The 27880-nt window shown below is 46.2% G+C and overlaps 1 protein-coding gene across 2 annotated transcripts in view; it reads right to left on the reverse strand.

Moving 5' to 3' along the window:
• Nucleotides 1-27689, reverse strand: part of AFF4 (ALF transcription elongation factor 4) — a 48631-nt gene extending 20942 nt beyond the window's left edge. The window contains exons 1-6 of one of the 2 annotated variants that reach the window (XM_057415872.1): nucleotides 27555-27689; nucleotides 9528-9654; nucleotides 7545-8336; nucleotides 6130-6174; nucleotides 5205-5291; nucleotides 320-356 (exon numbers count right to left, since the gene is read on the reverse strand). In XM_057415872.1, the coding sequence (XP_057271855.1) occupies nucleotides 320-356; nucleotides 5205-5291; nucleotides 6130-6174; nucleotides 7545-8336; nucleotides 9528-9654; nucleotides 27555-27604 (1138 nt within the window). In that variant the 5' untranslated portion in view covers nucleotides 27605-27689. The remainder of the gene's footprint in view (nucleotides 1-319; nucleotides 357-5204; nucleotides 5292-6129; nucleotides 6175-7544; nucleotides 8337-9527; nucleotides 9655-27554) is intronic. The other variant, XM_057415873.1, reaches the window with a different exon arrangement.
• Nucleotides 27690-27880: the final 191 nt, after the last annotated feature.

Here is a 27880-nt window from a genome sequence, read left to right on the forward strand (position 1 = left end):
TTTCAGTCCGATGAAGCACAGAGGGAGGCATTTTCTCCAGAATTAGAACAAATGACAAATTAAAACCACTATTTTTTTCCCTAGAAGACAATAACAACCTTGCAACTCAGTTACAGCTTTCTTGATCACAACAGAACCGTGACACAGAAGCAAGCAATTGTTCAAGAGGTTAAAACCTGAGAAAGTAAAGAAACTCTTAACTTCGACTCCATCCTGACACCAGTCTGGGAAGTCTCATTCCCTAAAGAGCAGGAGGTGCTGAGAAAAGTGAATCACAACCAAATCACTGAACATATTACAGGAAGTTTCGTATACTTACTCTGCTCCCCCGCTCCAAAGCTGGGCTGCTGAGACTCCTAAGGGAATAAAAGATCACAAGTGGGTTTTCATTGGGAATTTTAACACATCAAAAGCCATGCTGGAAGCAAGCTGCTCTTTCAACTGAAAGGATGGCACCCAACCCCTGCAGAAAACGCCCAGCGATACAGGAGGGATTTGTTATCTGGGCCCCAGCACCTCTCACCAGCCCTCATGGGAAGGAACACTTCCAACCCCTCTTCCTCAGGACAGCTTTCTCACTTGCTTAGCTTTAAGAAGGGCCACATGCAGTTGTATTAGATGATAGCCGAAAGCCAGAACCCCTACATAACATCCATAAACCCCATGTTCATGTTTGCAAGGAGAGGAGCTCTTCAGTGGCTTTTTCTTTATCTTTCTTATACACAGACAAGCTTTGCTGCTGGTTTTACGTGTTTTCACCTGAACTCCAAGCCAGTCCTGGCAAACACAGCCCAGCAGAGCTGGCTGCCATGTCATTCCTCCCTGCAAAGGCCACGTCTTCATGTGACTGGACAAGTCACTTGTACAGAAGCCAGTAAACAAGGACATGCAGCTTCCTTTGGTATATAATGAATCTATTACCTGTAAATCAAGCCATGGAAGATAAAGCCTTGCGAACGTTAGCACTTGTGTAACTGCTTTCTGAAACCCTACAATACTGTTTCGACAAACAAATACGCAGAGGCTACTGAGTTACTGAAAACCTACTTCTAGGCTCGAGTGCCCTTTTAAAATAGGACCTTCCTGACCTCATTTTAAAATGGGGACAAATGCTGGCCCCATAAATCTAACTCGAAAATCTTTGGCTCAATTCATGATGTTATACACACACTTCTTGCTTAAATGCCCTGGCAGTGGCAAATCAGAACTGCAACTCAACAATGAATCCCAGGATTTGTGGTAAAGCTGTGACCCAGTTTTCCCAACCAGCCGAGGCAGTGACATGCAGCAGTTACAGGCACGCTTTACAAAATCTGGCTTTTTAAACACACAAAAGCTTTCTCTGCACAGCAAAGCTCACTTGGGTATTTCTTGTTTCCCCCAGCTTTTTCTTTCAAGCGTGACAGCAGTTGCAATAATGCACTCAAGTAGTTTGTTGATAGGGAACTTGATTGGGAACTTTCCTTGTAATAAGGGGTTGCAAACGCCTCTAATCTTTACTAACTGAAAGGAAGGGGCAATGAAAGTAAAATCAACCTGCAAAGTGAAGCTGCTTGGAGGGAAGCCTTGGGACTTCAATGGAAAGCAAAAGCTACGCTTCCTTCAGAACAAAACCTGATAGTCACCCGTTACATAGATACAAAGAGTGCAAGCACAACTCCCTGACTGCCTTTTTCCACTGTCACCTTCGAGAAGTTGACAAGCTCCAAGTCAAAAAAGAGGTTAAGAGCACACGGTGGTCAAACCCCACATCTATGGAGCAACTGCACTGGGTGAGCACAGGAGGAGGAACGGGCCCTGCTCCTACCAGTACATGTATCACAAACCCTGCAGCAAACACCTGCCTAATTGCTCGCTGGAGTCAACTTCCCATTTCTAAGGCACAGAGCAGCCTTTCAGTGAAGTGAGCTTTAACGAGGTGTTATGTTGAGATGTGCAACTTTTTCCAACTCTCTCGCCATCCATTTTGCCTTTGAATAAATATTTCTTTAAGAAACGCAGAGATTTAAGAAAACAAAAGCTCTCCTTTCAACTCCAGTTATTTATAGCTGCATATTCTAAAGGCCCGCTTCACAAAGAAGACATTAAAAACAACTTAAAGGAAGGAAACCCTTTTAACCAAAGTATAATAGACTGCTGAGGTTTGACTTCGACAGGGAAGACGCTTAAGCAGGAAACAAAAACTGACACAAGAACTGTGGAGAGAAAAGCATTGGCCAATGGGACAGGATGGCCGTGGGGTACCGAGCTCTCATTCGCAGGTTACCAGCTTGGCCAGAGCCCCAGTTTCCATTTAATGCTCGAAATCTGAGGTCAGGTCTCATTTCTGTTTCTCAGATGTTCCTGTATTGCAGAAGTTTGAGGCCTCTGCAGTAACTCCAACAAGAGCAGGCGCTGAATAAACCTGGAGACAGGGTCCCCATCTCCAGAGATGCCTCCGAGTCACTGCTTGGGTCTGCAGGGACAAAACCTTGCCAATCCTCTCACATTGCTTTGAAACAGACAACTTCCACCCTCTAACAAGCAGCTGGGTTTAACCTATCTTACAAACATGCCCATGTCTCTGGAGGTTTTCACTGCGAGCCCATGGCTTAATAAAGTTGCACAGGACAAAATGATAGCCTTGGGTCACCGGTAACACTTTTTATCAAGACTCAGGAATCTCCATTTTCTGCATAAACCCTCCCCTGACCTATTTTCATGAAGTTTTATCTCCTGATTCAAAGACTTCCTGACAACTGTTAGATATATTTATAGTAACCAGAGAGGCCCCAGTCAGTTCCTTCAAGCTACTCACTATCTACACGTAGGGAAAACGATCCTATCCCAACAGTCTTAGCAGAAAATCAACTGCTTCACCAAAGGGAGCTGAATTCTGTGTGCAGGCAAAACACACCAAAGTTCTGCCCACAAGAGGAATGCTGTGAAATACTTGAGCACATTACTTGCCAGTGAAGTGAGTGCAGTATCACAGAGAATGAGCTTGCCCCGAACAGTACTGCTTGATTAAAGCAAACCACTGTCCTGTTTTGCTTTCTGAATCCTGCTCTGGGTCCAGACTGCACAAGCCTATGGCTCGCTAACTCACTGGAATCCTGCAAAGATGCTGCTGCCAAGAATGACAGAGGGGAAAGGCAGAGGAAATTATAGGCTTTGGATGCTGAGAGAGAATCTGACAGAGCTGCACGGCTAAGATGTGCAGCCACAAAATGAAAAAGCTGGCGCAAAGTCAGAAGACTCCGAGCAGCCATAAATGGAATGCCTTGCACACGGGGTGAAGCAGCACAATCCGGGTTGATCGCTTCAAAACCCCACAACCTACCTTTTTTGTTCAAACATTAATGACACCGTGCAATCTTACGTGGCTTCTCTCTGCATCGCAGAGACACGTTTACTGCTGCACACCTCCCGTCTTCCCAAACTGAGGCAAATACCAGAGAAACGCAGACAAAAGCAGTTCTAGCAAATGGACTGAAGAGAGTGAAGGGGAGCATTTCCCTGAAGGTTCAGGAATAAATATCCAAAGCAGTGAAGTAGCTCTGTCGATGAGGAAAGACGTGGCATTTCTTTCTTTTACAATAAAGGTTAAGAACTATTTCAGGTGCAGTTTTATGTCACGCAGCAACTAAACCCTGACTGAAGGTAATATATGCAAGATTTATATTGATCTACTGTTAAGAAAACAGACAAGGAGATTTATTTCTAGATATGCCTTCAAAAGGAAGGCTGAGAACTCTATGGCTTGTTCTCCATTTTCAGTTCATTGGAGAGAAGCGAGGAAGACAGAACATGCAATGCAAATGGTGATGACTCCAGGACTGCCCATAGCTCTGGAGTATTACCCAGCACAGGAACCTGAACTGTTTAACTGAGCACCAGGCTGTGGGAGTTTTGTGGATGTGCACTTACAATGGGAGACCTGGAACCTTTGGCTGAAAGAAGCTGGTGTCGAAGCAGTCACATAAAACAATCGGTTCAGACAGATTACATTAAAGGCCTCAATGAGAGAATCTTCCTAAAGTACCTTAGTGAACTGTTCTGTTTTGGGGAGTAATTTGCTTCCAAGAGGAAGCTGAGAGCAGCAAGCGATGCTCTAGAGCAGCAGTCTGGCCAGGAAAAGGGTAGTCTTAATTATTTTGAAGACAAACAGTGTAATTTCTTCACTCTGAAGTTATGCCAAGTTAGGGGTGGAGTACCCCAATCCATCTCAGATATGTTGAGTCTGGAATAAAACTATTATTGAGTTCAATCCTGCTCTGGTAATCAGCAAATACAGGAAACAAACCATGAAGTCTTGGATGAGTCAGCCAGTGCAAGCTGAGCTGTTCTTGCAGAAGTCGCTACCCCCAGCTATCTGCCCTGCCTACCCAGCAGCTTCCAGGCGCTGCAGACAGCAGAGCTGGATCTGAAGGCAAATCATTACCAGAGCTTGTCTGCTGGGAAACCTTGGAGCTGGGGCTGCTGACCCGGCCCCAGGGGAGGCAGCAAGCAGCCAGCAAGAGAACTCCTTCCTCAGAGGTGTCAGCTCCAGCAGGTCTCCTGGAAACGTGCCCTGTGCTGTCAACAGCAGCAAAGAACAACTGATTTCTCGTTAGAATTAATAGCTTAAACACATCGGTAGTTACCCAGTACATGGGAGGTTGGGGAGGGATCTTCTGGAAGCATCTGAAAATTTCTTTAGCAAAACATCTGATTTTTAAACTGTTCTAGTCATATTCTTGGTAACTGAAAATGTAAGACCTAACAGCACTATTAAAGGGTTTCAAAATGATGAGGAAAATTCAGTTTATGTGGAAAAGTACATTGAAATTTCTTAGCATTTACTCTACCAGATGGAGACAAACATGCTTGCTTGGTTCGACACAAAATGGTGCAAAGATTCCCTACAGGGAAAAAGGCTCAATGGCATTTTCAAGCTTCACAAGCATCCTGAAGAAGGTTTGAATTTATGAAACTAAAAGTAAAATGAAAGTTCTATTACTGACATCCCTGCTCACTGCTCTGGGTGTGTGAAGCAGAGGAAAACCAATGGCATTCTTCATAAGGCTACTGCTGACCGATGTTGTGAAGCAAGATAAAAGAGATACAAAGCACTGAAACAAAGCCAGAACTATAAAGAATTGAACTTAAGAGAGTTCCAAAACCCTGCTCTTTAACAAGAGTTACTCTTTCAACAGCATTCAGCGTTTGGCTACAGCACTGACCTTTGTTGGAAAAGGAAATTTTGACGGTTCAGTTTTGCATGGTGTATGAATAGCAGTCAGTGGAGGAGGCCAAGAATGGGTCATCTCCTACAACCAGAACAAAAAAGGAAAGCTATTAACAAAAATTAAAGCAAAGATTTCAAGTTACAGTCTTGACTCAATTGGTAACCCTGCCTCTCGATTTCCAGCTCACTGTCCACACTTCACTAAGCTTTATTTGCCGAACAGGTAACAAAGATTCTGCACGTAAAGCTAAATTTTAAATTGCTATCTATGAGAACGGCGAGTCAAGACATAATAACAAGCAGAAAGCATAATCAATAAAATGGATTGGCCTGAACATAAACTGCAGCAGAAGGCAGAGTCTGATCAATTCAGACTGTGAAGAGAACATGGAGGATGCAGGGGTAGAAAGAAGAATCCTAGGAAAGGGAAACCTATGAAGTTTGAGGAGAAAAGGGGAAAATCAAATGCCTGAAGCAGGAAAGTGTTCTCTCAGGGTGTCTCCAAGGACCATGGAGTAAACACATGACATGAAGACTCGAGAAAATAACCCGGGTAGAAGAGAAGGTAAAGCTCTGCCATGGGTACCAGAAGAATTACTATAATCTGAAAGATATGAGGGACTCTATTTTGGGGGAAGAAATGGGCAATTCTGGTTAACAGGGAGGTGGCCTGCAAGAACAGGAATGCAGTGAGGATATCCAGGAGATGATGTGCACACCCAGCATTGCCCAGAGCCCAGCTTCGCTTTCAGTCTTCCCCAGCCAACCTATGCTAGAGGAGTAATTGAAGAGCCCTCCTGTAATGACTTGAAGCCAGGTCGATTTAAAAGGCACTATTCAACTGCTGAGTACTTTCCACCTCCTTAGGAACATTTGTATTCTGAGCAAGTAAGTTAGGAACAAAAGCACAGAGGACTTACTTTTAGAATCTCATCCACGCAGCTCACCTCACCAGATGCTGATGCCTACAAATCAAAAGTCAGGGTTAACATCTCCCAAAACAAATCTTCCTTAAAAGATCCCAGGGGCTAGAAACAGTTAAAAATAAACTTCAATGCTTGGCATGATTCATATGGACCCTAGATACAAACAGACCGTGCTAATTCTTTTCATCAACATTAATTTTAGTCTCAGATAGATCCATATTTTCACGGTATGAGTCACAGCCAGTTATGAAAATCAAATACGTGAGATCTTGAAAGCTGTGACAATATTCTCTTACTTTTCACTTGACAGTTAAAGAGATCACAGCCTGTCAGTGCTATTAAAAACTTGTGGAGAGAGAGGAAGGGGAACCATACAAAGCTTTCCATCATTTCCTGGAAGAAGCCAGGGGTAATATCTGAACTCAAATGCATGACCACAAACACACAGTCATGACGAACTGCATTACGAAGTCAAACTGAATCACAGCCTGAATCTAGAAACAGCAATAATTATGACACTATAAGCCTCCTGCCCCCTGACTGCTACAAGCAGAAGGAAGCAAAGCAACGACACCATTCACTGCACCAGCATTAGCATGTCAAGTCTTCACAAATAACAAATTCATTTCTTTTCCCATTCTCTTCCCCATGTCCTGGATCTTACTTGGCTATCTGCTGAAGTCCCAAGGAAGGCTCTCCTCTAGCTCAATTCTCTACCATAATTCAAGCAGTTAAACAGGAGAGGCAATGACACTTCTATTAAGAAAGGCACTTTCCTTGTCAGTGAGCTGCACTCAGTCTGTGCCTTAACCACTCAAGAATTCCCAAGCTGCTAAAAGCTGCCAATCCAATAGTATTTTGTATCCAGCATAACTGATAAACGTTCTGAACCCTGGTCAATTCAGTGTGCTTTAGGGTTTGCTTATTTTCCCTAGGTGAAGGTTAAGGATCGCATCTAGTAATTGTTACACACTTCAAAAGGAAACCTGATAGACACAGACAGTATCACCAGTCTAAGGCAACGGGGCTCCCAGAAACAACGTATGTATCTAACCTGGCAAAACAGTTATAAATATCCCACTATTTCCCTACCTTCTGACTACAGAAATACTCCATGAAGATTAGCTTCTCTGCTAAGTCAGCCTTTCTCAGTGTCTCAGAGCCTTTACTGAATAAAAATCACAGTACCCACATGGAAGCAGCACAAAGAAAATGCAATTATTTTTGTGCATTCCTCTGTTAAAATCCAGTTCTTCACTGCCTAAGTTTAAGATGGTTCATGTAGCAACAAACCCAGAGTTTACTAAAAACTAAATCTTTGTTATGCAGATGGGGATTTTAAAGATGCTGCAAAATCCCAGCCCAAAGGGACTCACATTCGAGAAGCCAGGAAGCCAACAGCAACTTACCTCTAGTGGCTGAGAAGGGATTTTCAGCTTGGTTAGATGTGCTTTGCTGTTAGGCTTCAGCTCATTCACCCCGCTGCTGTGAGTCTGGCTACTGTAGTGTTCGGAAGATAACTTTGGTTCCATGGATTCCTGCCCATCCATTGGCCTTACGTACGCTGTGGGTTTCTGCAACATTGAACTGGACTTGGACATTAGTGAAGGTGGAAAAGACTGATTAGAGTGTTGTCCACTCGAAAATGAGGGTACACGAGAGGGAGAGTCCCAGTTGGCATCAGGATCCCGGGGAGACTTGGAACGTTGATGTTCTTTACTGTGGTGATCACTTCCATGAGATCTCGAATGGCTGGAGCTCAACGAGGGAACAGCAGATGGTTTTCCAGGGCTGGAAGAACGTGGTTTGGAGTGTTCAGACCCATGCTGGCTTTTTTTGCGGCTGCTGCTGCTACTGTAGGAGTCACGGTCGTGCCTCTGGCCGCTGCTGCCGCTGTTATTGCCACTGCCGCGCTGAGCACTGTGCCCACTCTGTAAACCTGAGGACCGCTTCTGGGATTGTGAGGAAGTGCTAGGTGCTGGTCCTACAGGAGTCCATTTACTGCTCTGATGGGAGCTGGGATTATGTCTCTGATCACCAAAGTAGCTTTGGTTTGCTTTGTCATCTGGTGCCGATGGTACGGTCGGTTTGGGGATTCCAACAAGCTTTTGTACTGAGCGGTCTCCTATAAGATCATCCATTTCATCATAATTACCAAGCATGCTCTGAATCCGACTGGACAACTTGTCTTCCTTGCTGGTCTGCGGAAAGAATTGGAACAAACAATGCTTTAAAAAAGTCACAACTTCATGTTCAGTTCATTGATTTGACAGCTACTGCAGTTAAACTGAACGTCAGGGCTAAGAACACGGCTAATATCAGCCTTTTTCTGCCATTCTTTCTAAATCCCCATTTTAGTTCTTAAAGCAGTAATTTAACTCCCTAAAACATAAGGAAAATATGTACTTCAGCAGCAGGAGCAGCTGAAACAGCACTGGTCACTGCTTCAAATACTGCACTGGTGAGCTGGATGCAAGTTTAGAATCTGTACGTGCCTCCTGTCGCCTTAAAGACTATTTCTCTATCAGAGAACGCAGCAGTCCTAAAAGCTTTTAATTAACAGTAAAATAAAATCGGCTTAACCTCAGCTCTGTATTGCATTTTTAATTGCTATTTATCCTGGCATAATTCTTGTTGCCAACAGTTGGAAGGGTTCTTTCTTACATAAGCAGTTTGGTTTCCAAATGAGGTACACTGCACTGCTACCCATGCATCCCAACCAGCTCCAGTTAACTTCATACGTGTGGGATTTGGTTATCAAGCACAGAATACCTAAATATAATCTGAAATGGTTCTTTTTTAGCTAGCCCAGATTTAGGTTATTTTTTCCAGCTCTGTTCAGCAAAGCAGGCCTGGGAGGAAACCCAGCACAGGCTTAAAGCTGTACAAGCTCAGGGTCAACTCCTTCAAAACAAACTGGAAAATCAGATCCAAACTCCTGGCCTATAGTTACAGCTGATAACTCTGTCACACCAGGCATTTCAGCATCTAAAATTAACCTCCTATTTAAACATTCTCTTTCTGAACTTACCCAGGTCTGGGTTACATTGCCTGAAGGTTAGAAAGTTTAGCAACAGGTTAACGCACCCCAAAAGCAGCAATTTGGTAGAACACAATGGACAGTTTAATTGCTCTGAATCACTGTGGCAAAAGCTGAAGAAAGGGGAAGAAATCTATGGGTTTATCATTCCTTTTCTCACTCCCTACAAAGCAGCCACCCCTTTGCAGATTAGATACTAAATCTGCCAGCAGGGCTGGTTAGTAACCGTCCATCCTCGTTTTCAAGCCCTGCTTAAACAGTTGGTGTATGTAAGAGCTGTGGATCTAAGGAGACAACAGGTAAAAACGAATTCAGAATACGAGGTTGCTTTAGGAGCTGTGCACACACTCACAACTTTGTAGGGTTCAGCAAAGAGAGGAGAGTTGGGTGGGAAGGCTTCTTCACCCTGCTGAATCTCTTGATTTCGCCTTTCCCTTTCTTTCATTCGCAGCACATTCCGGTCTTCACGGTTCATGTTGCTGCAGACAAACAGAGAATCGCTGATCACTGAAGGGAAGGGGAGGGATGGGAGAGCACAAGTGAGCCCCGGGACCTGCTCTGCCCAGAGACCGACCGCATTGAGGAACCCCGCACTGACCTCACTCCTGTCCAGGTTAAGGCACTTCACGCTTAGGGGAGCTGTAGCCCACAACCTGCAGCTCACAACGGACAGGGAAAGTTCATGCAGGAATACAAAGAGTGAAAAAACCTCACAAAGTCCTCAGGCAAGAAGCCATTTCACCTGCTTGAATCAGTTAGCTATTCCAGCCCACGCTGTACATCTCCCATTCATCTCCAAAGCACTTCTGCTCCTCCACATCCCCCAGATGTTCTGAATTTTACTCCCTTCTCCCCCCACCCATCCAGTGCCTGATCTCTGCTGTAGATTTAGTTTATTTTTGCTGCTGACATACATTTATTGGCACCCATTCACCCACAGCTCCTAACCTCAAGCTTTGATGTTGTTTCCAGGTCTCCCTTCCTCCCTAAAGACCTTTCCACCCAAAGCAATAATTTCAGGGCAGCTCTGGCAATACTGCACATTCTGCCTTAGACCATACAGTGCTCTCCTACTGCAAAAATGCACATTAAAAACCTCCTTATCTCCCCTCTTATAAATCTTGCTCTGCAGTTTGGTCTTGCTGCTTAACAGAAACACGTCAAAGGGATGCACCACATTAAAAATAGAAAGCTGGAAAGGATTCCCTCTGAGCTTGATAAAGCCCTGGGACTTAGAGGAGTAAACACGATGCTACATCAGGTGGTACTGACTCCTTTAGCATGTGCTACGCTTTGTATTGAGAGGTTTACAAGTGTGCCTTTTACCGATCTGCAAGCACTACGGTAGGTGCTTCCAGGAAAGAGACAGATGTTCTTCCATAGAATTTGCAGTCTACAAGGAAAATATCATCTGCTTAGAAAAGCACCGCTCTGTGGTTTTAGGCAGCTGCCCGATTACTTAAAGATCCATGTCTTTGCTCCAGCACGCCTTGGAGAGCTGCACAAACCCAGTTATTCCATCCTGAACAACACTTCAGCCTATCAGCCGGTTTCAAAACCATTAGTCTTGTCACCTTAATAACATTTTAGCCTCTTACTGTAATTCCTTACTCATTTGGCTTCATTTTGTCTATTACTCTGAATAAAGTGGCATCTAAGAGGATGCCAAAAAAGGATAAACTCACAATAACTCATGTAACTGCAAGTGAACATCAAGGCTGAGAGAGACCCCTATGCTGGAATGGGGTGAGCAAACTGCCCAGATCACTCTGATGTTAAAGGCCAACTTGTTCTAGAACTTGGAGGCTTTACAAGCTTATTCTTCACACTGCAGCCCAGTTTCTCATACATGTAGGATTTAAAGAAAAGATCTGATTTAATTCTGGACACTGACCAGTTAAAGCCAAGTGGAACAGCCTGAATCAATCCATTTTACTACGAAAGGCAAAATGCGAGGCAAGGAATAGGAGTAGCCTGTCTTTGAGCAGCTATACACTGTGAACTGCACGCAGCTATACACTAAGACTACAACACGAACCGAGAACTTTACACCTACATTTTACAAAGAGAGGGTTAAATATCAACAAAGACCTTCACTGTTTCTTACAGAGCCAAGCATCATCCTCCAAAATTCTATCAACATTTACTGTAACGCTTGGGACTGAGGCAGAAACTGCTTGTGCCAAAACTGTCACATGAAAGGAGCAAAGATCCACTTGAGATTGGAGCTGGAGCGAAACCAGAGCTGATCTGGCTATACCTGCCAGGTCAATGTAAAATTAGTCATCAGCTCTACCAGTTAATCACTTTTTACCACTCCTCCCCACTCTTTTGTAACAGAGTAAATGATAAATACCTTTAAGGGCAGTCATTTTGACTGTATGGGGATTGGGTTTAGATTTTTCCTATAATTCTTTCAGGTTTTTTATCAGTTTGAACGTGTTCAAGTTAGGCTTGTTTGTATGTAATCTTCTAAACCCCTCCTCAGAGGGGTTTGTATGTAATCTTCTAAACCCCTGCTCAGAGATCACTACTTTAAGTCACTTTTAAATTACTACTTTAAGTGCCTACAACATGTACTAAGTTACTAAAATCACACTAGCACTAAAGGCGCACATAAATGAAGCTACTGCGGCTTCCTTTACTCCATGCTTCAGACAAGCTCGCGGTCAAACCTGTACCTTCCACATCCTTGAAACCCAACAGAGGACAAATGTGCCTGGGTTCAGAAGCAAGCAGCAGAGGCACTCTGAAAAGCACTCGACTGAGCTGCTGAACCAACACTGCTGGCGATTACCTTCAGCATAAAGGAAATTGCAAAACCAAGTCTTCAGACCACTGGTAACAAACCTGTCACATTCATTGTCTGACTCTGACTGCGGGATCACTGGGGCTATTTGCCACTCCTCAGGTTTTATGACCAAATCAGAGCAGACCCCAGCCCTGCATCACACTGGCATGAAAAGGAAGCTCCCCTGTGGCTGCCCCATCCCTGGCAGTGCTCAAGGCCAGGTTGGACACAGGGGCTTGGAGCAAGCTGCTCCAGTGGAAGGTGTCCCTGGCTGTGGCAGGGGTTGGAGCTGGAGGAGCTTTAAGGTCCCTTCAGCCCAAACCAGGCTGGGGTTCTATGACTCTCACCCGGTTTCAATGCTGACTGATGGGAAGCTCTGCCCTGTTGCTGCTCCCAGCCCCGCTGCAGACCCAGCCGGAGCAGAACTGCTGCTCCCTCTCCCACATCCACACCCACTCCCCGGATTTGAAGCTTTTCCCACCAGATAAACCAGCCGGGAGCAGCTCGGTGCAGGCGAGCTCCTGCCGCCCCTACCCCACCCTCTTGGCTGGAGAACAGCATCTCTGCTCCTCAGTCCCTGCACACCAGGCCTCAGAGTGGAAGATGCATTTGTCACCTTGTACCGGCTCCTATCAAGAGGATCCTGTTATCATTTCCCTTTCCCTCTTCCCAGGAAGCCTTAGTGAAAGTGTGACTGCCTCTGCGGAGCAAAGCCAGGCTAAGGGAGACAGGACTAACATCCCTGCAGCAAGGGCCAAAGCCACCTGAATTTCCACGTGTGGGGAACAACAAGTTCAAAAATTAGCAGAAATCAGGAAAGAAACCCAAAGCCCAGCGCAGCGTTTCCCCTTTTAGAGCCCGAGTCTGTACTTCTGCAGGGTTTGAGTCATGATCTGTGCAGAGCTGGCCCCACTGCGCTCTGCACAGCCCTGGTACTACGTGACTTCACTACACAACTGACCCTGCTCAAGCCTCATGCCTCTTCTCCAGCTCAATACAAAAGAGTTGAAAGAAAGCAGGAATTTCATCAGGAAGTTCACAGAAACTTCCGACACTAAATTCACTTGTGCATATTCCTTAACCACTGTTAACTGTGGCTCTAGATGTGCTGAGCACATGAACGAGTCGAGCGGCATTCGAGTCATCCATACCAGAAATGCAACTTTCCTTTCTCGTTGAACATCTCACTAAATCCCATTTGGTATTTCTGTCCATCCCTAAGCCAAAAAGGGCATGGCTTTGGCTGCCGTTCCCTACAGCAATCAGCATCGTGTGTTATGAAATGGCAGCACTGCCGCTGCCTTGCCTGCTGCTGCCTTCTCCTGCTTCCCACCTCCCGCTCCCTCGGCTCTGGGGCACATTCCAGGTACGGGTCTGTTGGACCACGCTTCCAGTTAAAACACCGAACCAACCAACGCTCCCGCATTGCCAAAGCTTTACTGGCAACGCAAAGGGGAATGTGGCCAACCCCTGGGTACAGGCACAAGACTCACAGCTCCTTCTCATGCCTCTTGAACCACATCTTCCTTGCAAAGTTCACCAGCATCTCCCCCTCATCTTCCCAGACACCGTAAGGCAAAACCATCACAGGTGAAGGTCTGCCCAAGGAACCCTCCTCTTGCAACCCATCAAAAAGGGACCTAAACCCACCACTTTGCAAACAGCCATTAGTGGGTCTTCAAAGCGTGCTTGCAACACCTTCACTTCCTTCAAGCCATCCTCATTTAACTCAAGGGATTTTTTCCTATCTGAATTGGTTTCATAAGTAAGAGAAACCAAACAGATCATCTACACAGGGCTGGTTCATTGGCTGTGATGAAACACAAATGCTGTTTGACAACATTTGGCCATGAACGATAAAGCCTTCACAGAGAGAACACACCAGTATCTAGAGCTCCATGCAGGGCACACCCCGCTGCAAGGGGCATGGGCAACACACACCATTTATTTACTTATTTATAAGGAGGGAATAAAACCGCTGGAAACCCTCTTGCATCAAGGAATGGTGCTTTCAGAAGGCATTTCAATGTACCAGAAACTGCTCAATGCTGCATCCAGCTCCTTCCCAGAGATACCTGCCATCTATTCATAGTATTTTTCTTACTTTTTAGCACGAACATCATGGAGCATCTAAACACAGAATCATAACCACAGAACCCCAGACAGGTTTGGGTTGGAAGACCTTAAAACTCATCCAGCTCCAACCCCTGCTACAGCCAGGGACACCTTCCACTAGAGCAGCTTGCTCCAAGCCCCTGTGTCCAACCTGGCCTTGAGCACTGCCAGGGATGGGGCAGCCACAGCTTCTCTGGGCACCCTGTGCCAGCGCCTCAGCACCCTCACAGGTGTGTGGAGCATGGCTTGCCTCTCTCAACTTGTGCATCAACTATGGCATCATTACCAATCCTGACACTAAAAATCACATACACAAGCCTAGAATGCTCTTCTGTCAGCTTCTATTGCAAATGCACTCACACAGGAGCAGTTAAAAAAGCAGAAATTAAAAGACAACTGCCCCCCAACAACAAAATTAAAAGCCACCAGCACACAACCCAGGACCACGCTGTGGTGTCACCAAGAACTAGTTAAGACTCCCCACATAACAGTGAATGTGTAGTGGAAACTTCTTACTTTCTGTTATGGGAGACAAAATGCAGAGAGAAATAAAACATTTCCTCCTAAAGTGATAGAGCTTTGCACAAAGGAGTACAAACAGGATGCTGCGGAAGGACAGCCCCAGCGCTGCAGGAACAGAAGCACTGCGATCATTAAAGTAGTTTTTGTGGAGTTTTAGAACACTGAAATAAGGAACAAAACCAAGAACAAGAGTTTACAGAGAATTCAAATAATACTCCTATGTGTCAAGAAACAGGAAAAAACAACTCCTCAAGAGGATGAGCTCTTCTGTTCTATTTCTCCCCCTCGTACCTTTTGACACAGAGGCTGCAGTTCGCTCTCAGCTCTGGTTAATACCGCAGAGGTTTTGTGTGCCAAGGGAGGGGTGTTTAGTTTGGGGTGGCTCCAGCTGCAAACGGCATCTGCTCCACCAAGGAAAAGGTTGGGAATACCAGTGCTGCTCTGAAATTATACCTCAGCCTCAATCAACTCACTGCTGGGCACACTCGTGCAGCAGGATTATGTACGTGAACATAAAGCAGCTTGAGCCATAATCTCGTTTCGATACTTTGATGAGGATGAAGCCTTGCAGAGCTCCATCTCCAGGAGAGAGCTATCCCTCTTTCCGAGGTTTCATTAGAAGGTCTGAACTATTGGGAATAACAACACAAACAAGATTGTATTGGGAATACGACACAAACACAAGCCTGTGAGTCACATTAATATAAACGTTTCTCATTTCTGGAATATAAACATCAATGTTCCTATCCCACCCTTCCTGCCAGGGATTCCTTCTGCACGCTCCCAAGGTCCTGCAGGAGCTGGATGTGAGCACCTTTGTATGGACTGCGAGCGTGGGAGAGCTTTAAACCAAATAAACCAAAAGCAGTGAGTTGGCCTAGGTCAGGTTAATGTGCGCTGAGCTCTCCCAGGGAGGGCAGAGCTCCCAGCTCGCTGCAGGCACTTCTCCTTCCTACCCAGCTCCCAACCACCGCAGAAATCCCCAGGATAGCGCGATGTGCCTGGACTTGCCGCTGCTGCTCCGAGATGAGCACAAATCCTTCCCCACCGTTAGCTGGGAAAGAACCCCCACAACTGCCTATGAGAGCAGGTTGGTAATTCCAGCATCTCCATGGAGTGACGATGCAACTGATTACATCCTGCCCTTCAGTTTAACTGCCACACTCCCCCTTCATCCCACAGAACTGTATCAGGTCATCACGTACCAGCCAGCATCTTCTATGTGAGAAGCCACTGCACCACAATGATGGATAAAAGAACTATGGCCATCACCGGTAACTCAACACTGACTGCTGAAAAAGGACTTGGGGAGCCTTTAGAACTCAAGAGGCTCTGCGAGTATAAAGTTTCATTACACAGGTTCAGATGAGAAATGGGTGGATTATTCACCATACAGGAGACTGGGCACACAGAAGCAAGGGCTGCATTGTGGCCAAGGTAAATGTTAACAGCCAGCAACAGGATTTTGGAAGCCAAATTAAGGAGGCAGTGTCTAACTTCAGCAGTTGCAATCCAGCTCATTTAAAACCATGTCTGAAGTCCATTTCTAAACCATACTATTAAAATAGCTTAAACTGTTTACATCCAGGAGGAATTTGCTTTGATGTCATTTACTAAAGAGATCTTAAAAGGCCCCAAACCACCCGCTCTTTAAAATGTCATAACTCTGTACAAAAGTATTACATGGTAATGAAGCATCTGCTCCCCCCTGCCCCCGATAACCTCACACTGAAATGTTCCCAGCTCTTTCTCTTTGTAGAGCACAGCTGTGAGCATCAGCTTCAGTCCTTCCTTTTTGTCCTGTCTCTCCAGCAACAGTAGCGCAATGGGGAACTCCAGGAAGCCACAACTCCCTGCTCTTTCCTCCTCTCGGTCGACACAAGGTTCATTCCTCCATCAGTTGCCACCGATGCAACTGCAGAGGCAGGTGGCACAGATCCCCCAGAGCAACGACCCAGCAGTGGCACTACTGATGCTCAAAGGACAAAAGCATCCCTAAGACTGAAAGCTGTGACACAGCAAAACCACAGTCTACTAAAAGTGTCCTCTTCTGCACCAATCAGAACCCCAAGTCAGGACCACGAGTCAGGTAAGACAGACGAGGCTCCACATACTCTTGTTACCAATGACCAAGCCCACAGAGGGAAGCTCATCTGTGCTGTTAGGAGAAGCAGATTTCAACATTGCCTTCCCAGTTTTTACATTTCTATTTGCTTCATCGCCACAACTGCTGTCAGGATACGAGGCTGTCTTAAAACCAAGGCCATGATACTCCTTTTGACATCATCTGAAGCTCAAGTCCTGACATCCTACAGCTCAGAAGACAAGACCAAAAGCCCTACAGGCTCTACAGAGCCCTGCCCTCCACTGGGGATGCAATTGCGTTTCTCACTTAAATCTCAACTCAACAAATCTCAGCCCAATTCAATATCACACTCAAGATTCTCCTCATCCTTCCCATTCTCCATCACTGGTAGATTCTATAGCTTCTATAGTGCAACGATGGACCATCAAACACAAAACCTTTACATGCAATCTCTTCATGTCCACACAGGCTAACAAAAGCAGGTTCCAATACTGTTGCCCAACCATATTCTGCAGTTTAATTGGGCAGAAAGTTAATAAAGGAATTCCTGTGCCTACTTGTCCTTCTGTTTAAACTTTGAAGCCAAGACAATTGGTGTTTAAGTTTTATTAAGCAATAGTTATTCAGACATCCAACATTAATCGGGCTATTATAGTTCTGACTTCCTCACGTTAATTTACTGTCATGAAAGACATCATGACATTTGAGTGCTATGAACTCTGTGGCATTAGGACCAAGAAAGGATTCACTTCACAGAAGTTCTCAGATAAATATGCTCTGTGTAAGACTGAAAACAGCAGACTGTCCTAATGAGGTGCCATATAAACTCAAAGTGAAAAGGCAAAAGGGAAAAATCCCATTCATTTCAAGGTTCACCTCCTTCTTCTATCTTAACAGAACTACATTAAAAGCAAGGAGAGAAAGGTTATCAAATGCATTACCCAGGTTTAATTGCCCTTTCCTGCCTTACTGAACCATCACCTGCCTGCACTGCCCCACCAGACATTTACCTCGGACATCCCACCATAGCTGCAGGCATTCTGCTGCATAACGTACTCAAATGAACATAAGGGGCTGAGATACATTCTGCCACTGCATAAACCACTTGGGTCTTTTGCAAGTGCTCGCAGCAGGAAGGTCTCTTCCACATGACAGAGCTGTGTAAGCACCGATAGCATCTCTGCCTCTTCCCCTTGCTCTTTCAAGCACAGCTTGTTTGCTAAATACGGCTTTTATTTGATGCATCTGCACCACGCGATCATCAGTAATGAAGTATTTTGGGGCTCTGAAACATCCTGTGCCCAGCTCTACCTGGCACTTAAAGCAAAGGCAGGTTTTAAAACTGGACTGTGTATTTCAGCTGTGGTTCCAAGTCCCTGGTCCAAACCAGCTCCTGCCCCTCACCACTCTCCTGGTTGTGCTGACACAGCATTTCCTGGAGCTGGGTCAGCTGAATGGGAGAAATCTGTGCAGGTTCAAAATAGGTATTTTGGGGGCAGGGTTATTTTTAAGCACAGCTGAGCCTGAATGCCCCATGGTCCCCAAACCAGTCATATCAGCATCAGCAGAAATAAGTGACCTGCTTAAAGCAAAATAACACTAAAAAAATCCAAACAAATACACAGAAAACACCCAAAATCCACAAAAGTCTCATGAAATTACAGCCTGCGTGTTCTGCATCGCTGTATCACAGGCAGACTTTGTCTGCAGCAAGCAATGTGGTTACAACTGATGAAACAAGAGGAGGAGGATGCTGGAGAGCAGGTCAGCAGTTAAGGAACTACATCTGATGATTTAACCCTGTTCAGAAACAGAGGAAAACACCTGATCCACGATTCTGAGTACCAGAAAAGATAGAATAAGGATTTTAACTCCAATTCCCAGTTTTCAGCCCTTCCTGTATACAGGAATTTTACCAAATGCATCGCTATTGATCTGAAAAGACACGAGAGCTCCAAGACCTGGATAACTTCCTGATAACGTAAGACTCTCTTTTTAAATGCAAGTACAGTGAAGATAGGGGACACCCATGAGTTAAACTCTGGGAAAACCCACAGGGCAGAGGAGGATTTAAAATGTGCAGACAAAGCAAAACGAATTTGGAAGCGAGAGGAAGGGACCAGAACTATCCAGAGAGGCAGGCTGAAATGCAGCAGGAAAGCCACGGCTTTGATGTGCACTGCTTCCAAACAAACACTAGTTAAAACAGCTGGGAAGTTTGAACCTTTCATCCCACCTATCAAATGCCACCTGCGTTTTACAATCCCTGGAAGCAGATTGAGGAAAACGTTACGACTCCAGCAACCACCGACTATCAAGACATTTAGTGAAATATCAGGAAAACAGGGGATAAATGTTAATTGAACTATATAAACCCTTTCATTAGAATGTTACCTTTCTTTCCCTGAAGACATTAAGATCTTTCTTGTTTCCCCCCAAAGTTCTTACAGCTTTTCCTCTTTTCTGGATATGGCCTTAAAACTAAGGTCGTGCTCTTCACCGGTCTATCAGGCTGAAGCACAAGAAGACCAAGCCCCCAGAGACAGCCCAGACAGAACACACGTCACAGTGCTCCCTGTTACCGGGGATCCCGTATCCCAGGCAGGGAAGCTGGGAATCAAATGGTGCCTACCCAGACCAAAACCTTAACTTCTGCATTTAATAACCAGGGAAGGTGATGTGCCAGCTGGTTTTGAACTGCTGTCCTTACACATTTTTAGCTATAAGCTAAAAGACTTGACAGACATGAAACTACAAAACATGGAACCGCAACAACGTCTGTACTTTAAAGGCAGCGAGACCCAATGAATCCTGCCACCAGAGAAAGACGTTGAGCTTCGTGCTGGATGAACTTAACGAAAACCACAAGCAAGCTTGCAAAAGCCTTGTCAAGATTCAGTTGTATTTCAAAACCCTCAATGGCTCCTAGGGAGGCTGTCAGCGTGTCAGTTTGTTGCAAAGTTAAACCCGATAATGGCTCTGTTAACAGATAAAGCTGCTTTCAGCTGCTAGAGAACACGAAATGCTTCTCATTGCTGAAGCTTCCAGGGGTATGGCGGACAAGCTAGCTTCAGCGAAAGGGCTCTGTTGCCTTAGGCACCTGGCACGGATGGCAGCTCCATGCTGTTGGTTGAATTAACTGAATTCTGCTAAGTACGAGCAGGGATTAATTTTTTTAGCATATAATTCACTATTTACTTATACATAATAATGTAAAAAAGTATATTAAGTTGTATAATGGATTAAAATAAATTGCATGAATACAGAGTACGTTCCTGCTAGCAAGAAACCCCATTATACCAACCAGCGAGATCCCAGTTCTGCCTGCTCTGAAATAGAAACCACACCAGGTTTTGGCCAACTTCACTTTTAAATCACGTCTGAATGGATTTTAACATCCCTGGAATAAACACATGTGGGCATGTGCCATGAAGAGAGAGCAGGAGGAGCAAATATACGAGTCCCTGTCATCACCAGTGCTCCCCTCAGCACTGTCAGAGCAAATGGGAATTGCATTTAGCAATAAAAACCCCAAATGTACTAAAACAAACAAAAAATCAGCTCAGCACGGATGCAGCAGGAGGATCTTGCTTCATGTGGCCATAAAAGAACACAACTTTTTCCTTAAACAAAGAGAAAAATCAGTGAAAATCATGACAAGGGGAAAAAAAAGAGCACTTGTTAAAGCACTTGCCTGGTAAAAACACAGCTAACATCATCACTGGCCAAGGATGTGTCACAGCACTGACTTCTTACCAGAATGTTTCCCCTTATTAAACATAATTGGTGCAGATATCTCAGAGGAAGTCATCACTGCTCCAGGAGAACCTTTCCACCCTTTATCTACAGCAGAGTTTTCACCGTGTTAGATCAATGTTTTAACACGATGCTCTTTATCCTATCAGCATCATTAGGACAAACTTACATACAGGGGTTCCCAAACTTCACCAGTCGATTTAGAACACTGTATAAAGCAGGTCCAGTGGCCACAGCCAGCCTGGCTTGCAGGTGCTAAACACCAGAGCCACTGACACAAACCACATGAGAACTGGAAGGTTTTAATGGTAAATCCCAAACAGAAACCGCCAGCTCCCACCCACCCAAATCTACAGAAACCTACTCAAAACACACAAACAAAGCCATCAGTAAGCTCTTTCCCATACAGGACCACCCAGCACATCAAAAAGAGACATGAGAGAGGAAGAACATGAGTCCATTTCATCTTTTTTTGGCCAATCTTTCTGCTTTAAGGGCCTTGAAATCACACAAACAAAATAACACCAGGACAACTTTATCCAATCAAGCGTTTTTTCAACCACAGCTCTTCCCATCACGTTACTGTTCTTATGTATGACCAAATACAGCACAACTCACTAAGTTACATTTATAACATGCTGCTCCATGAAGTCCTTTAACCCATTTCTCCATGTTCTGTTTTCCTGAAGTTCCATTTTCAGAGCTGGACTTTGACCAAGCCAGTTTTTAATTACCCTTCACTAAGGAAGTGCTTGTGCTAATGGCAATGGAAATTTACACTGGCAGACTGGGGATTTCTTTTTCTCTCCAGAAACTCTGGTTACTGCTCTGCCCACAGAATACAGTGCGTCACCCCCAAACTACAGCACATCACCCCCAAGATACAGCACATCACAAACGACAGCTCATGACACCCAAACTACAGCTCATCACAAACTACAGTACATCACCCCCAAGATACAGCACATCACAAACTACAGCACATCACCCCCTAACTACAGCTCACCACAAAATACAGTGCATCACCCCCAAACTACATGCCCATTTTGACGTGTTTTTTTTTGTTTGATTTTACCCTCTCTTATAGGGGAAAAAAGAAAATAAAATCACAGAATCCTTCAGGTTGGGAAAGACCTTTATGATCATTGAATCCAACCTTTACTCCAGCACTGCCAAGGCCACCACTAACCCATGGCACTGAGGGCCTCATCTACACATCTTTTAAATACCCCCAGGGACGCTGACTGCAGCCCTGCCCTGGGCAGCCTGAGCACCCTCTGGGGCAGGAATTGCTCCTCAGCTCCATCTAAACCTCCCCTGGTGCAACTTGAGGCCGTTTCCTCTTGTCCCATCCCTTGTTCCTTGGAAGCAGAGCCCAGCCCCTCCTGGCTCCATCCTCCTGTCAGGCACTTGTAGGCAGCCATCAGGTCCCCCCTGAGCCTTCTCCAGACTGAACCCCCCAAGTCCTCAGCTGTTCCCCATCACACTTGGGCTCCAGGCCCTGTACCAGCTCCGTTCCCTTCTCTGGCCCCACTCCAGCACCTCAATGTCTCTCTTGTAGTGAGGGGCCAGAGCTGAACACAGGATTTGATGTGCGCCCTCACCAGTGCCCAGGGCAGGCGACGGTCACTGTCCTGGCCCTGCTGCCACACTGGTGCCCATACAAGCCAGGATGCTCTTGGACTTCTTGGCCACGCTGCCAGCTTATCCACCGAGCAGGTCACCTTGTATAGAAGGAGATCAGGTTAGTCAAGCAGGACCTGCCTTGCACAAGCCCGTGCTGACTGGACCTGATCACCTGGTTGTCCTGTACGTGCCACACACAGCACTCAGGATGATCTGCTCCATGAGCTTCCCAGCACCGACGTCAGGCTGACAGATCCTCCTTCGGGATCCTCCTCCTCACCCTTCCTGCACACAGGCACATTTGCTGACCTCCAGGCAACCGGGACCTCCCCTGTGAGCCAGGAGTGGTGATGAGGATGGAAGAAGGCTCAGTGAGAGCTTCCATCAGCTTCCTCAACACCCCGGAGTGGATCCCATCTGGCCCCAGACACCTGTGTGTATCTCAGTGGTGCAGCAGGTCACTGACCATTCCCCCTTGGATTACTGACCTTGCTACCCACCTTCTTCCAAAGGTCACAAACTCTCCTTTGGTCCCTGAATCCCAGCCAAAGTTCTCCATTTGCCAGGCCAGTCTCCCAGCACATGGGCACAGCCTGCTCCTGCACCTGGAAAAATTCCTTCTTAAGATTTCCTTCCCACTGCCATTAGCTCCCCTGCAGCCAAACCATAGGATGATAACCGCGGACTCCTACCTCCTCATCCCACTCACGTTCACAACTTGTGCGCATCAAAGCCTGATAAAAGCCATTTAAGCACTTTCACCACTGAAGCCTCTTTAATGTCTTTTGGAAATGAAATGAAATGAAATGCAGAAACCAAAGAATACAGGTGAAGTCACAAAGGTGTACAAGCCAGCTCAGCCACTGAGCCTTCACAGTAATGCCAGCACGGATGGTGACATACACAGGAGTAAATGGTTAGTATTTTGAAGCTTAATTTATACCCAAACATTGCAGAGAACCGATATAAGTATGAAATATTAACTGAAAAGCAGACACTCGCAGCAGGAGCACAGTGAGGGAAGTGCAGTCCAGGTGCCTGCTGCACACAGCCCTAAGGCACAAGAGGGGAAGAGCACTGAACACAAGTGCCTGTGGGGTCAGTCCCACAACTTGTGTGCAGGTTCCGCGATGCTGGAGGCCCAGTTACACTAACATTGCCTTTTATGGCTGCGGGGTGGTTGCACGTTTATCTGTGAGCCCGTGTCTATCCATGGGGAGGTGCCTGCAGCCTCGCTATCTCCGCACCGCGCGCAGCCAGAACAGCCACAAAACATCTGCTCTGTTCTCATATTTACTTAGTTTCTGTGTCTGAAGCACGTTCCCATTTCTCACCTTGCTGCCTGATGACAGACTCGAGGTAAAGGTTCACATGGACCTGCTGCACTTGAGTGAGAAAGGAGAAGAGAGACCCTTCGCTGGTGTGAAACGTCAGCAGGAACCAAAACTGTTGAGGGGGTTATCTAATACGGGGCAATTTCCCTTGGAGAAACCTCAGAATGTGAGCTAAGGACAGGTTTAAACAATTCCTCCTCTCTGAAGTGTGCTTTCCAGCAAACCGCTGCTTAGAAACACCACGTTCCCAATGTTCGCTTCTAGAACTTAAACATTCTGTTACGGCTTTTGTAAAGCTGGGAAGTGTTTGTAAATAAATCCATGCGTGATTCCACCACAGTGAGATAGCAAGGACCCAGCTTGGTTTCCTGGAGATAACAAAGTTACAGCAAACCAACCCTTGGTGCCTTCACTTCACCACCACAGCAGTGGGAGTTAGGGTTCGCAGAGCACTGAGCTCAGCGATCTGCATTGGTTTGACACATTCTCCACCGCTCTTCCCAACCCCAGCAGTCACCCCTGAGAGCTCCAGAAGGGCACACACGTTCCCAGGGTTTGCTTCTGCCCCTCCATGAGCAAGCCACTAAAACCTGAGGGAAGTTTTGAGTCCAGTCCAAAAGACAAACAGCTTGAAGCTGCTCTTGGGAACTGACAAGAGCAGGGGACGCACCAGCCCTCTGCAGGCAAATAAACACAGGGCTCACGCTGACAAGAACCTCACCATTGTTCTGGCCTGTTGTCCCTCTGTCTAGTCCTCTGGCCCTGGTGGAGTACTGGAAATGAATAGCCAGAAAGCCCGGTGAGGCTGCACGGGACTACACCTATCCACAGGGAGAGAATGGGATGATGGAACAGTCTCTCCTGAAAACAGGGCCGTGACAGGATTACACTGAAAGTACACTCTCTATTTGTGTCATTCCAAAAGATGGCAAACAACAAGTAAATAATCAGGAAATGCTATGACACAAACGCTAAGATGAGCTGTAAAAGAAGTCAAAGGGGGCAATGAGAGGTGCAGGGAGGTATTGCTGGGACCGGGCAGCTCAACTGAGAAGTGCAGGAAAGCTTTGGCTAATGAGCTGTTAACAGAAGAAAATTAGTTCAGGACTTGAGGGCAGAACTTCTCTTGTTCAGTGTTTGCACAGGACAGAGCACAAGGAGACACTTTTCTGCCTGCTGGTACCTGGTGCTGCTGCCTGTTAATAAACCAGGTTTTACATTCACCTGCAAGAACTAAGGACTCAAGGAAGGCCAAGAGACACGACAACTTGAAGATAATGCACCTGGGGAGAAAATACAGGTCATTCCATTAGGGAAAAGGGAGGTTTGAAACACAAAGCTGGAGAAAGAAACCTGGGAAGTAGTCAGGATGTGGGAGCGCAGGGAGATGGCAGGCACCAGATCAGACACACAAGTGCGTGAAGCAACATCACAGCTCCAGGGAAATGGAATTCTGGACAGCACGTCCGAAGCTGGCACAGCTCCAGAGGAGGAGGCAAGCGCTGTGCTGCAGCACTGTGCTGGGCACCTCTGCAGGACTCGGGGACAGCTTCAGCCTTTCATTTCAGGGAGCTCTAGAATAAACCTGCATTCCCAGGGGAGAAAACACGCAGTAAGAGAGCAGAGCTACCTTAAACACTCAGGCTGACTAAACTGAGGAGAGCAGCTTCATGACAGGAAGGAGCACGAGCCTGTGCAGTTATACTTCCTAAGCAGGGACAGAGACCCTATAATTTCCCAAGCTGGAGAGCATCTCATTAGTCATTAGTAGCTGCAGAGAAGAATAATGGCCAGGTAAGTTCTTCCATCTTCCGTTTTGCAATTCTACGAACCTGATTCCTTATTTTAACACATTTTAGCGAGATAATGTTACATACACCCAACCCTGCTCTGCAACAGTTACATCTAAATGTAACCTGTTAAGTTTCCTGACTCATCTCCAAAGAGACCCTCTTCACCCTCCAGCCTCTCCATCTTCCCCAATTTGAGGTGCTCATTCCTCACTGCTTAGCAAAGATGACACCAACATTGCTTCTTTCTTGATACAAACTCCAAGACAGACATTAACATTGCATGACAAAGGTAGGTGGGCTTAAGTTATTTCTTAGCCTCTGTTGAAGGTAACTGTGAGATTCTAGGAACATGGCAGAAAGGAAACATGCCTGTAGAACAAACCACACACGAGTAACAATCTGAAATGATGTGGCCATGAACAGCTCCTGCAGCAGAAAAGAAACCTCAGTCAGTAGTCTCCAGACTGCTCTTACACCCTCACCCAGGTAGACCCCAAGCAGGACTAACCTTCCTCCCAGCTCTACACACACCTTGCTGCTGATCTGGAGCAAAGGGTAAGGGCAGCGATGGTTACAAAACCCACAGAATGAGAGGATGAGGAGGAAGGAAAGCGTCAGAAGTGGTTATGAGCAGTTAGAGCAACTTCCAGAAGCACTGAAAATACAAGGGGGGTCATGGACAGACCCTCACTTGTTCACAGAGTCCCATCTGCTTCAGAAGACACTGTGAACCATGCTCTCGGTCAGTAACGCACAAGTCATGTCTGCCTTTAGTCATATCCGACATCCAGGAGCAACCACGGTGGAAAATAAAGTGCAGCAGCACATCCTTGCCAGCAGCCATGAGCTAGAAAAGGAAGAAGGAACTAGTGCCAACTTATTATCTACCAACTGTGAAGTCAGGACAGATTTCTGCTGCAACTATTTATCTACAAAACCCAAGCTACACAAAGTGGATGGCTTCTGCAGATAAAAACACGTGGCATCTTCCCATTAGATAGCTGGGTCATAAGCACACAAAAGCATCTGTATCTTCCAGCTCACTAAAAAGACAACCTAAGCATCCAAGTAATATTCCACTGAGGTTTTATCATGCTTTATCAAGTTCAGATCATTGTAACTGGGAAGTAAAACACTCAAATATGAGCTCCTTTTTTTTTCTGGCTGCTCTGTGCCTTCCTGCACAAAACCTACCCCAGGGGCTCAGTCTATGTTTGAGACACAGGAGAGAAGTCAGCAAACAAGAACTGCAGAGATGTCGAAAGGAAATAGCAGGGACCTGAACCTGCTTTTGAGATTAGAGTGGAAATGTACAGTTTTCTTTCATCACTGTCAAAAGTGTTCAACAGGGGAGAGCTTGCTTGTGCTCAAAGCTGCAAATCCATTGCAGAGCAGTTAGGAAGTCTTTACAATTAACAGCAACACATTAATAAAGCCAAGATACTAATAACGCCAAAGGGTAACATTTTCTTTCTTTCCTTCTTTTCAACAAGAGCTGCACTATTACCATTACAAACCATTCTCTAACTCCAGTATAACACCCCTATAGGGCTGCATACACCCCGCTGCGCCGAGGCAGAGGACACAACAGTAGCACTATGGATTTAATAACGTTTCTCTCATTTGGAGGTGATAACAAAATGTCAAACCCAGGGTACAACCAGTGCTCTGAATGTCGCAATCCTGCCCCCGGGGCCCAGAGCTCCGTGTTCCAGCCTCTTCACAGAAATTCCCACAAGTTTCAAAGAAACACCAGGAACCAGAAGCTCACCCCTGGGAAGCTCAGTAGCCGGAAGGGAGCTGGCAATAAGGTGACAACAGCACAGACTTGAGCAGAACAAGTTGATTTCAGACTATGGATGCTGAGGAAGCGCCCGCTCAGCTCGCACGGAGGCAAAAGACTGACAGCAGTGGGACCACAGGAACGGTTAAAACCCTCTGTCTTCATGAGCAAACGATCAAACAAGACCATAATAAACCTTGTGAAACAGAGGGACCCACACCTTTTCAGGTTGTATTTGAGATACAGGTACAAGCATTCAGTTCCCCCCCCCCCCGAAACAAAGTTAACCACTTTCTCATTTCAAGAGGTGAATGAAAGACACAGCAAGTGAAATCACCAACACCTGCATCACCCCTCTCGACGCTCTCCTGCTTTGTTCTGTTCACTGGAAAGCTGGAAACCCCAAAGCACACGTCAGCCCCGGCTCCAGAAACGTTACGTGACGGCTTCTCTGACTACACAGCACCACACGGTCCTCACCAGGGCCGGTGCTTTACGTAACTACATCTCGTCACTCACAAGGAGGATGCGATGACGGTGTGTCAGGAACCCCGGGAGTCTCCCTTCACCTACCCAGGGCCATTTCCTATGGCCACCGCAGCACCCATCCTGCCCCGCTCCATCTCCCCAGAGTAGCTCAAGGCCTAAAACGCAGGGAGCAAAGGGGAAGGAACAAAGCCCTGACGTCAATTACTGGAAAAGGACCGAACCCAAAGGCCGGGAGAAGGGAACGCACCGGTTCCACGAACCGCCCCGCACGTCCCTTTCCTCGGGTTTTGCTCCCCAGCGGGAGGGACGCGGCGGGACCGGCACGGCCCCCCCTGTGCCCGCCGGGTCTGTAACTCCTCCAGCGTCTCACTCGCAGCGTGCGGAGAAGCCACGATGTGAAGCGGGGGAGA

The sequence above is a fragment of the Pezoporus wallicus genome, unplaced genomic scaffold, assembly GCF_028554395.1.
Source record: "Pezoporus wallicus isolate ANWC-B61680 ecotype Strahan unplaced genomic scaffold, APGP_CSIRO_Pwel_v1 contig_9052, whole genome shotgun sequence".
In the NCBI taxonomy this organism is placed as follows: Eukaryota; Metazoa; Chordata; class Aves; order Psittaciformes; family Psittacidae; genus Pezoporus; species Pezoporus wallicus.